Source organism: Triturus cristatus, chromosome 1_1 (assembly GCF_964204655.1).
Source record: "Triturus cristatus chromosome 1_1, aTriCri1.1, whole genome shotgun sequence".
NCBI classification, from domain to species: domain Eukaryota; kingdom Metazoa; phylum Chordata; class Amphibia; order Caudata; family Salamandridae; genus Triturus; species Triturus cristatus.
The window spans coordinates 562,224,314-562,236,592 of record NC_140579.1 but is presented as its reverse complement, the minus strand read 5'-3'; the positions used below and the strand labels follow the sequence as shown (position 1 = coordinate 562,236,592).

The 12,279-nt window shown below is 41.6% G+C and overlaps 1 protein-coding gene across 1 annotated transcript in view; it reads left to right on the top strand.

Moving 5' to 3' along the window:
* LOC146870629 (uncharacterized) overlaps positions 1–9,669 on the top strand; it is a 38,912-nt gene extending 29,243 nt beyond the window's left edge. Inside the window, exon 3 of the mRNA XM_085643866.1 lies at positions 8,604–9,669. Coding sequence (XP_085499992.1) covers positions 8,604–9,484 — 881 coding nt within the window. The 3' untranslated portion in view covers positions 9,485–9,669. The remainder of the gene's footprint in view (positions 1–8,603) is intronic.
* The last annotated feature ends 2,610 nt before the right edge of the window (positions 9,670–12,279 follow it).

Genomic DNA, 12,279 nt, shown 5'->3' with positions numbered 1-12,279 from the left:
TAGTAGTTGGCATACTCCTTGCCATCCTGGAACACTGTTGCTGAGTAGATGTGAGATGTTCAATAAAATATCCAGGTTTGCAGATGGGTCACTGTACGCGATTTCCTTGATGGTATTATACTTTAAGAAACGCATCCCAGTGGCCTGTGAATGATATGTTTTTATTGGGATTTGCCCCAACCTCCTCAGTTCTTCAAATGAAACTTGATGTTTCTTAATGCCCGTTGAAAATTTTCCAGTTGGATTCACAGTGGCGATAATGCCCATCCAATGAAAAGTACCATGGCCATCTATTATAATAATATTGTGATCAATATTATCAGCTGCATATTGAATGAATTTCGGAGGACTTTCAGACAGTTCCACAAGGACAGGCATAGTATTTCCTCTTTCTGCTGCAGCTGAACGTTCAAAATGGAGAACTTCTGAATAGGAGCTGCAGAATCCCATATGATTTACTGCTTCAACTACAAATCTCGAGCTTGTGTTGTCATGTAATTGAACTGCCAGCCCTAACTGCAACGGTGCAACTAAGACTCGTGGGCGCACAGCTTGCATAATTGCCTGTCCTATAGAAGCTACTTTTCTCTCTCTGTTGGTTTTATCAGTAACAAAAACTGATAATAAGAGCCTTAACGAATCAGGAATATAGCTCACATTATAGTCAACACTACTCATGTTTTCAATGGGTGGATATGTTTCTGGTTCTACAGGGATGACTTTAATATCATTTCTTATTATTTCAGCAGCTGCCATAAGGAGATTGTTTCGATCCTCTTCAACATCTTCATGGCTATGACTGTGGTACTCTTGCAATACATGAGCAGCTGTACTTTTAAAAGTAACGACATCAGCAGTCCCTGCAATTGTTCCTATGAAGATTTCATCTTCAAAATGCTCTTTGAGTTTTTGTTTCATATACTTCGAACTGTATGGTTCGCTTTCTTCTGGCAGTAATTCTCGCATTTTATTAACAAGTTCTTTAACAGTAGTTTGTTCTTCATCATTTGCCTCCATGTATTTAACTACTTGAAGAAAAGTTTCCTGGTGAACAGAGTCCTCTGGTCGACCTGAAGATATTGGAGGGTTATCAGTAAACTGCCCGGGAATGAATTTTCCAGTATAAAAATTGACGTAACACTGTTTGTGGTAGCATGCATCTACAGCATGTAAATCAGACACATTTTGCATACGTCTCTTAACTTTGTCTGCCCATTCATCATTGCGTTTGTTGCATTTTTGTAAAACTGATGATTTGAATTCAACTGTTCGTGCATTAAACCACGCATTTTTTTTCCTCTCCCTGAAGTATAAACTTAACTCAGTACCACAGAATTTTTTTTTTTTCTAAAATCAAACGGGGTTTCACACGACCGTAGAACACGAGAAGTTGTGGGATCTGATTCTTTCTCCTGGAACGGAGTTTTCAAGTTAACAAAATGCGCTCCACATTTCTTGTGAACTTTCTGCCCAACACAAACGTGAAACTTGGATATTTTTCTCTCATTGCATGTTTTTTTAATTCCAGTCACTCCTCTTTCAGTGAGTACAGATACATCGTCTTCTTCTTGAAACACCACATCACAAATGAAACACTTTTCTACGTTCATTTTCACTGTATCTCACAGCAACTCGCAAGAACCTGTAACACATAAATGAAACATTTTTGATTAACAAAAAAACAAACAATAACAACAAAGTTACAAAACAAAACACAAACAATAGCAAACTTTTTATTTCAAAAGTTAATTGTAATATTTACGTTCCTTCACACTTTGTCATATAAGTCAACGAAAAAATTATACAAACTTTGTCTATCTGACATATTCCGCGATTATTTGATATTATGGTCATCAGAAACAATTTTTGATGTTATTTTTGACTTTCCCGTCCCAAAAACATATTAAATGATACAACACATGGGCATATAAACAGTTATACCCTATATCTCTAATAATGGGCAGCCATTTTGAAAAAATCCGCCATATTGGATTAACGCGTCATGATAGAGTGGTAGACTTTTCACCATCGTTTTCTGCGGAAAAATTTCAATAACAATCCACTCACAGAAATTGTATTGCAATTAGTTCTAGGTTCCGCAACAAATTGACTAGTCTATCTCTTCAAATGTCATTTACAGGCTGCTTGCAGACACATCATTTGTGCAAAGGGATGTCTCTCACAGCAGGTAGAAATGTGGCTCCATTTAGGAGTACCTAAAACATAAGCACAATGAAGTGTGCATTCTCTGCATCTGGCTGTCATCAGCTTTCTTGGAGCAGTTATTAGGGACAAATAAAAGGGCAGGTCCTGCCTAGAAACCTCCTCACCTTGTACGTAACTGCGTGTTGCCAATTACCACTGTGTATCCGCTTATAAAATCACATAGACAAATACATTGAGACTTAGTTCAATGAATAATGTTATTTTAATTGTTGTAACTCATCTGCCCAAATCAGTTTAAAAGGTAATTATGCATTTATGGACAATTTAAATGTTTACTATGACACTAGGGAGCTATGTAATGTAGCACAACTACACACTGCTGCTAAATTAGGATATTCTAACTTTTGTGAATATATTTTCTGACATTGTTTTATGTTTCAAATGGGCATGCTCCTAATTATTCTTATCTGTACTTAAAACTGAGCTTGTACTGTCAAGATTTAATTGGTACGTACCTGAAATTGAAGTTGGGATTTAATGTAAATTTTAATCTTTGCAATTTAAGAAGTCTGAGTTTATAATAGGAACAGTAATTTGTTGCACATAATTAAATAAATCCTGCTGCAACGGTAAGAAATGGATTATGAATTATAATTCGGATGGGCGTGTTGTGAATCACTCTTCAAAAGTGTGGTTTGTGCCCGTAAGTATCAATGGTTTGCAACTGTAATTCTAATTAAAAAACACAGAAAAGTTATTTAAAAGACGTTGCAGGCATGAAGGTCTGCTTACACTTACAGGCAACAATCCGTGTTACCAATCAGAGTCAGTCACAATTTGAAACCTCTCTAATAAATAGTAATTAGTGGTTCAGACTGCGACTCACTCCGATTCCTTATTTTGTGAACAGACCTATTGGTAGATAAACCAGTTTGCAAAATTTCTTACTGAACAATTTCCGATCAGTTCTTTAGTACATCTGGCCTCATATGTTCTGTACGGCTAGTATTTGGGTCTTCCTTGAGACTAAGGATGATGGAAACTATCTTGCAGATTTAATTATTTTGTTATGTTTCACGATCACACGGGGGGCCAACTTATCCAATACAGATATGAGTCCCAATGAGAATGTGGAATTAGGTAGGAAGACCTCAAGATATGACCAAGTAGTGACAACAGCCTCTATGTCATGGGTATTCACAAACATTTTTCCAGGGGCCAAAAAGTTGGGTCTGTGGTGTGGCCGAGGTCCACATTGATGCTAGCAGGGTGGCGTTGGAGATTTAATGTGGGTATAGGGGAAGTGACACATGTAAATCTAGTGGTTGAATTGCACCGGGGATCAATCCCGGCTTACCCTCTTGACCAAAATGTGCGATACTAGGCAATTGTTTTATTTTACTTTGCCTCCTTTTTATTCATTATCACATATAAGAGGACCTCAAAATACACGACTTCAGGATGTGTGTCGTAAAAACTTCTTGTGTTTGATTTAATAAATGATAAGGTTGTCCATGTATAATAGCAACCCTGTACAGTCAGTAGGTGCACATAGCAACTGACATGCCTAATAGTTCATTATTGGCATCGTTGTCAGGGTGGCAGGAGGCATGACTGTTTCTACAACAATGTTTGAAAACTGTCACAAAAAAAAAAATCTCAGTCACATTTATAATCTGATATAATAAGGCGAAACACTTCTGCATGTTAATGAAATGCACATTTTTGAATTTTGAAGGGACTTTAATATATTTTTACACTTTGTTGCAAGATGTCTTTAAAAATGAAGGTGTTACTAAAGTATAGTGGTGCAAGACCCCTTCTGTGCTTCCTTTTTTCACGTCAGTGTGACAGCAAATAAAAGCTTGCTGTTTATTTGATATATTTATGAATATTAATGCTTTGTGAAGTAGACAGCAGCCTAGTGCTGCTGTTCAACCGGGGCCGCAAGTGAAGATCAGGAGGGCCGCATGTGGCCCCTGGGCTGTTCTTTGAGTGACAGTGCTCTATGTTATCAATGAGGTTCTGTGGTGAAAATTTCACCCAAGTGTTCATAGTCATGAGGTGCCCAAAATACTAGTTGTGATACAAGGGATACTAATTGTTAATTCAATACAGTCTCACTATTGTGTAGAGTTGCTTTATTGTCACTAGATGAAGGGAAGCAAAGATCAAAATAAAGGTGTGGTCCTATGAAAGAGGTTAAACACCAACCAGTTGATTCAAATTAAGTGTCAAAATTCTTAGAGGTTGATATAGTCAAATGAATGTCAAATCATACCTAATTAAAAACTCCTATCATCAACAACTGATAGTAAGAAATGGTGAGTATTGTAAAAAGAAACTCTGTAAATTTACTTCAGGCTGTGGGGATGGGACAGCACTGGAGCAAGTATTACACGATTAGGAGAGTCTATTCTGTAGGTGCCATGACATTCGGTACAGTGATGGTGTCGGCATTCAGATTAGTCTTGGAAGACCATGCTCAAAAACATGCCAATGGCTTGGACCAGGAGTGGTGTAGTCCCTTTATACACTTTGATGCTCTCTGATTGAACCCGTCTCTATTGGATGTGAAAATCACTTGCAATATTAAGAGCTGGGACATTCTCAGGAAGAATGACAGTCACGGATCAAAGTTTCAAAGATTTATATAAGGATTAATAGGCAAATTACAGAAAATTAACCATCAATAAGTTTAGCAGTAAAGCATGCAAATCATAAGTAAAGTTCTATGGAAAATCTAGCAAAGATTTGCTTCATAAAAATGGGGAATATGGACTCTGGTGTACAAAGTAAATGAGTTCTTGTATAGAACTTTAGACAATGGTTTTCATACATTACTACACAAGTACATGCTTTTCAGGATATGCACCAATGAGCAACAAGTAAGAAGAAACATTGGGTTTTGTCATTCTTATAGTTTATTCAAGCATTATAGTTGAAACAAATAAAAGCCTAGGACGGTTGGAATGTCCTTGGTTACAGCAGCGGTCAGCACGGATCGGAGTAAGGGGGTGGGGACAACATGAGGGGGGATGCAGGGGACACGGGTGTTAAAAAATAAAATAAAAAATGCACCTTCTCTCTGCTTCCATGCCGCGTCTCTAATTCGTAGAAACACACCCAGGCTCCAAGTCAGCCAATCACAACACTGCCTTAGCAGTGTTGTGATTGGTTTAAGCACTGTGTTTCGGTGCTCAGATGCTGACTGGGAGCCTGGGCATGTTCTCCATGCAGGCTGTAAAGCAGCCTGCACGTAGAACATGCAAAGTGCGCAAGACTGTTTGGCTGGACAAGCAGTCAGTGCGCTCTTAGATGGGTGCTACCAGTCTTCCCCTGCCACTGCCCGCTCACGCAAAGCTGCGAAAGTAGGAGAAAATAAAATGATAATAACACGAGTTATTATCATTTTATTTTCCCTTTATTTTACTGCTAAAAAGCAGCAGGGCGAGACTCCACCGCCTTAGCGGAGGACCCGCCACTGCTTGATTAGGTACAGTGTGATGAGAAGTCTCTGGGAACATTTAATGTTTATTATTGCAAAGCTCACATTTCTTTATTTAGATCAAAACAATAGCACCATTCATCACATGGTGTGTTACGACACATTGCTTCAAGATGGAGGATGGTGTAAACATGGGCTATGTTAGCATAAGTCCGGTTTCTAACACATTTAAAGAGAGCAAAAGGAAAACAACTCTTCCAACAAACCCTCTGATTATTTCTAAATTATCACTCTAAATCCTTATTACAGTACAGTATTTATTAATTTTGTACTCTTCTCTTTAGATTTTCCCAAGTCCTTCTGTGTGTTATGGAGATCACTTTGCATCTCTTCAACCGTCACTTTAAGTTTTTCTTTTTCTTCATCTCGTTGCTGACAGATTCTTATACCCACAATCCATACCATGGCTTAGTGAAATTATTTTGCAAAAGTTTAAGAAAATAAGCACAGATTCAATTTTAATTAGTATGACCTAGAGAAGAATTAAAAGCAGTTTCAATATTCCTCTAACTACACTACCAAGCCACTCCACTATCTTTGCAAAACATCTCCCACTAGATCTAAATACAGAACCTATTTCTTCCCATGCACCTTATTTATATCTGTTCCCGCTCCTGCAGTGTTAGTAGCAAGCCGATCTACTAAAGTGGAGAGCTTTCTGATCTTTACATCATTTAATGAAACTCCTTTTGACAGTATAAGCGCTCCAAAGATGTCACCAAGGATCTGCTTTAAGCTTTGTTTACTTCATTTTATGTAGCGATCAAGAGGAAAATCTAGCTTGTTAGTGTGATGGATTCTGGGGGATACAGAAGATGCATAACCACTACTTACCCGATTGTGTGACAACTGGAAATAAGTTGACTTACCACACACATAATAGATGCCTTTAATACTTACCTGTAATTCAGCAAACGTCCTGCCTTTGAGTAAGTAATTATTCTCACATTTGCTGCACCCCAAATTCTCAATGGTCTTGTACCCTTTTTTTTCCCTTATCATACATAAGGATCCTTTCTTAGCAATATCGTTGTTCAATGTAGGGGGTGGCTCTTTTAAAATCTTCTCATCCTTTGCAATATTGTGTTCTGAGCTAGTTTTTTTTTCTCTTATCCCCTTTCTCTTCATCTATTCTCATCCTCACATTTAATCAATCTATGAATACCCTCTCAGCTGTACTAATCCTACAGGTCCCGTCATGCAGCCATTGGGTGGAAGTGCTTATGTTATTTACAGGGGTGAAGAATTTCATCATATACTCATGCTGATCCCTTGATTTAGAAGCCTTGTAAGAACTATAAACTTGTGTAGTAGCCTACAAATAGATATTGGCATCAGTCCCAATTTGAACATCTTTGAAAGGTTTTTATAATCAGAATAAAATAGCCTAATCGAATTCTGCTGGTTGAAAAGGTTTAGTAAAATGGAGCACTACAGAGTGTGAGAAGTTGGGTTGGTATATGGTGTACACTTATGTAAGTGGACACCTCTCACCAATCCAGACAACACTTATGGTGATTTTAGTGGTCATAGACAACCTTAGAAAGCTCTCTAAGTGGTAGCTGTGGAGAACAGCCTTCAGGCTTAGTCCAAAAAGAGTGTAAATCAGCTTTATTTTATTTTTTTCAAAACTCTTTTTTATTAAGTCATCAGATAAAATAATCACATATGTTACAAAGAAGCAAAAGTATAGGTTAATCAGTGTAATAGTTTCGGAGCAGGTGATTTCTATATAGCATTTATAAAACAAAGAAATAGGCAATTCGGGTCTGCAAATGACAGCCCCTAACATTACAAACGACTGTGGTGCACATGCATCAAAAATCGCTAAAGCGATTCCTCATTAGCGAAAAATAGGGTATTGCAAATAAAAACTTGCAAACTGGGATGCATGTACAGATTCGGTAAATTTTAGCGATCCCTTAAAAACCGCTAAAAAAATACTGAATACATGATTGCAAGTCGCTAACCCACAAACTAGTAAATAGCGAGTACGCTAATACCGAAATCGGTATTAGCGATTTCGGTATTTGCGCATTCGCATAAAGCGGGTCGCATTAGAAGCAGGCTGATGACATCACAACCAGGAAGTCATCCAGTCCTTCATTCAGTGCCCTGAGGAGCTCAGAGGAGGAGGTAGAGTACTGAAGCTGAGCAGAGACACATCACATTCACAATCCAGGTACAGTTCACATAGCCAGGATGGACAAAAATGCTTCAGGGAAGAGTGCCACGCCCAGGAAGAGGAAGATGAAGTTCTCTGAGAGGGAACTCGAACACCTAATTGAGGGGGTGAGCAGCAGCCACGACAAACTGTTTGGCAAGTTGTCCCTGAAGGTGCCAGAGGCGGAGAAGCGCAAAATATGGCTGCGCATCAAGGAGAAAGTGAATGCTGTGGGAGTCACATACCGCAGCATTGATAATCTGAAGAAAAGGTGGTACGACCTCAGGAAACGTGCCAAGGAGCACATAGCCGAAAGGGTGAAGGAAGCAGGTGGCACAGGAGGGTGACCATCGAAAGCACCCGCAAATACAGCCCTGGAGGACCTTGTTGAGGGGACGATCGAGCCCGAGGCAGTCGTGGGAGTCACCCAATTGGACACATCCGGCACAGCAAGTACACAACAAGGTAAGATGCATGCAAGCACTATTACTGCGCGTACTGTATATCCATGCACGTACCCCCAGGCAAATCACAGTGTGCAGGGAGAAATCCATTCCACATTTTCCCTCATACACAAAAAGCATCATGGGAGTTGTAGTCATGTTAGCCAAGTGGCCATGGATAATCATCAATGCTTTATAAAACATACCAACACTTCATGTAAGACAGTGTGTTTAAATCAGTGATTTATTATGTACAAAGTAGGCCGTGTGAGAAACAGATTTAGGACCAAACAAGACTAACACTGCACTGTTTCACACACAGATGCAGCTCAGGCGGACTCCGAGGACAGTGACCAGCTCATCATCTCTGAGACACCTGCAGAGACGGATGTAGAGACTCCTGTGGACCCTGAATGTACACCACCAAAACACAGGACAAATGTACCCGCACTGCAAGAAATGGAATCAGAGCCGTCTCCAGCACCCACAACAGTCCCCAGCCAGCCACGTGTCCCTTCACCAGCTCCAACACCAGCACAGGTCCGACTAGGGCAACGGCGCAGGTCCAGGACCCGTATTGCGGCCGATGTTGAACAGACTCCAAATATATATGGCAGCGTTGAGTCGCAGATGCTACGTGTGCAGCGCCTGCAGGGGAGACACATGGGCACAATCAACATGCAGATCTCCAAGCTGGCCAAAAACATAAGCACAATGTCAGACTGTGTGCGTGACCTAACAACAGTTGTTGCGGAGGGAAATCGTCAGACAAACCAGAGCCTACAGGAGCTCACCTGTGCCGTTCTTGCAGGACAACGCACTAAGCGTCGGAGGCATCACCAGAGCCTGCTACGTATGTCAGCTAATACATGGGCCATCACGAAGCTCAGCAACACCACTGCAGTATTGGCACGGTGCTCCGTGTCATTGCAGAGTGATCTGGGCCATTTCTGTGGGGATGTTGCAGGGGCCTTAGGCCAAGTGACCACTGCTGTGGAACACCTCCAGTCTGGGACTGTGATTACCAGCAACTTGGGAGGGGAGGAGGGTAGTGAGGAGGTATCGAGCCTGAGTAGCGTGTCTGTGCCAGTGACCACTAACAGGAGGTGCAGTTCGCGCAGCTCCAAATCCACAGGCACACATCAGGCTGATGAAGCAGAGTCATGCGACAGGAGACTGGGGGTACGTGGCAAGAGGCCCTAGCCATGCATATCCACCTCTTTGGCCATGGTGGTGTAATCATGGTCCATTTCAACATTGTGATTGCCCTCCAGTGCTGTTAACTAGTTTATTTTGACTTAATCAACCTATGCAATCACCGTCATAATTTTCTAAAAATAATTCTTCTGTTTGACATGTGCTCATGTTAATAAAACATTCACATTCAACGATATCTTGTGATGGCTCATTCTTACCTACCTCAGGAATGATGTGTGCACGTCTCCTCTGACCTTCGGCTGTGTTTGCCACATGTGTCTGTCGGTGTTGTGCGGGTGGTTAGTCGTCACCATCATTGTCATTTTCGTCCATCTCGATAGGTATGCCTCTTCTTGAGGCAATGTTGTGCAGCATGGCACATACAACCACAATCCTGCAGCAGGTCTCGGGTTGTACTGTAACGCACCACCAGTCTTATTAAGGATCCTGAAGCGACTTTTTAGTATCCTTTCAACCACATTTCTTGTGCTAATGTGTGCCGCGTTGTAGCGCTGTTCCTGTGGTGTTGCTGGGTTGAGGTAAGGGGTCAGTCAGTATGTATTCACGCAAGGCGTATGCGCTGTCCCCTACAGGGTGGGAAGCAAAGGGTTAGCCGCAGTAATGCAATCACATTTGGTATAATGATGTAACAAATAGGTATATGTATGTACCAAGTAGGTGTCCCTCTCCAAATTCACCACCGAGCAGATGCCTGTGGATGCCACTGTGGCGGAATCTATACGAGTCATGTGTGCTTCCGGGAAATTGTGCTACGATGCATGTTATTATATGCTTAGCATTGCACACTACCTGGACATTGATGGAGTGGTAAGACTTCCTGTACTCGTTGGCTAAGGGGGGACAGATGGGGACATGCGTGCAGTCAATGCATCCAATGACATGTGGGAATTGAGCCACCTGGTAGAACTCCAGTTTGGTCTGATTCAACTCCTGTGGGGAAGGTGATGTGGGTATGAATCATTGTCATCATGGCGTCAAGGAATTTCCGGAAGAAGCGTGAGAGTGCGCTTTGGGATACACCTCCGGCTACCGCTACAACCCCCTGGAAACTGCCTGACGCCAGTAGGTGCAGGCTACATAGGACCTGGATGTGTGCAGCAATGGCATTGGTCCTACGGGTCTGGTGCTGCAGTAAGGGTTCCAAATCTGCAATTAGGCGCATTATCATTGCATGATTCAGACGGTACTTATCGTATATTTCTTCATCATTTGGGCCCAGCAATGTTATGCGCACTCGTAATACCCTCTCCTGTATCCTCCTCCTGCGCTGGGCTGCTGTATTTATCCTCATCCTCCTTGCAAGCACGTAGAGGGCTGCCATTGTGAATGGCTTATGGGGTCTCCTGGTGCATTTTTAAAGGGTCTCAGATTGGTAGCACCTGTTAAAACATTTTTTTTGTGTTTTCTCGACTTTAACTCCTGGTTGAGATTCCCCTTATTCTGCTCTTGCTAAATAGAAATTTTGTTGAAAATAGCTATTTGCGAGTTTTGATGCATTGGGTTGCGATTCATTACTTGCTAATCGCTATTTGCAGGAGAAGTTTTAGTTTTCGCGATTACATAATCGCTATTTTGCTAATCGCTAAATTTGCGGGGGCATTTTTTGCGATTATCTTGATTTTTTGGTATTGGGGTTGATGCATTGGAAAGTGTTGTTTTGCGGTCGCTTACGAGCTATTTTAACGATTCGCAATTTTTGCAAGGGGAATTTTGCTTGATGCATGTGTCAGCGTGTCTTGTACTGCATAGTAGAATAATGGTCGTACCCATCAATCCCTTCCATGTATGTCATATTCAGGTGTATCAACATGATTGTCCTGTGAAATAGCCTCATATGGTTTCCACTTCTGCCGGTGGTGGTGGTTCTAGTAGGAGACCCCTGTAATCTGCCCATCGTTTCCATATTTTAAAATGCTTCTGCAGGCAACCCCGCGCTTTGAATATCGGCTGTTCGTGGCCCATACACCAGCCAAGGCCAGCCTTCCAGGCAACTAATCTCGGCGGAGCCAGATCCTTCCATGCCCTTGCTATGTCTCTTTTTGCCAGGGTAAAGACCAAGAATAATAGATGTCTTTTATAGATATTTTCCCCAGTTTCGTCTGTAATATGCCACAGTACAAGCTTAGGAGAGAGAGGTATGTCCCAACCTAGCACTTCTGATAAACAACGAGTAACTCCCCTCCAAAACCTGCCCAGCGTGATCCAACCCCAAATCGTATGTAGAAGTGTGCCTTCCTCACTGCCACATCGTAGGCACATAGGGGAATCTATCAGCCCGCCCTCCAAAGCCAGTATCTAGTGAAATAGACACGATGCAAATATTCAAACTGGATAAGTCTGAGGCGAGATGCTATTGCAGCACATCTCGGGGATTCCAGGGCCTCTATCCAATCGTCGCTATCAAGCAGACCCAATCCATCTGCCATTTTTCCCTTAGTGAATATAAAGTCGTGGATAGGTTCATCACTAATGTTTGATATATCTTTGCAGTTTTATGATTTCCTAAATTTCTCATAAAAACCTTTGCCTCAATTGGGTTAAACTCCGGGAGAGATTCTAAGTGCGCAATATAAGGGGATAGGGCATGTCTCAGTTGCAGGTATTTATAAAATTGTGTGTGTGGCATGGCAAACTCGTTTCTGAGCTCTTGAAAGGATTTCATCGTGGTCCCGTGCATGACATTCCCCAACATGGAAATGCCTATGGCGCCCCAGTGCTTTAACCCCACTAATGTGGACACTTGTGGCATAAGGCTGCTCTGCCACAGGGGCGTCTCCATT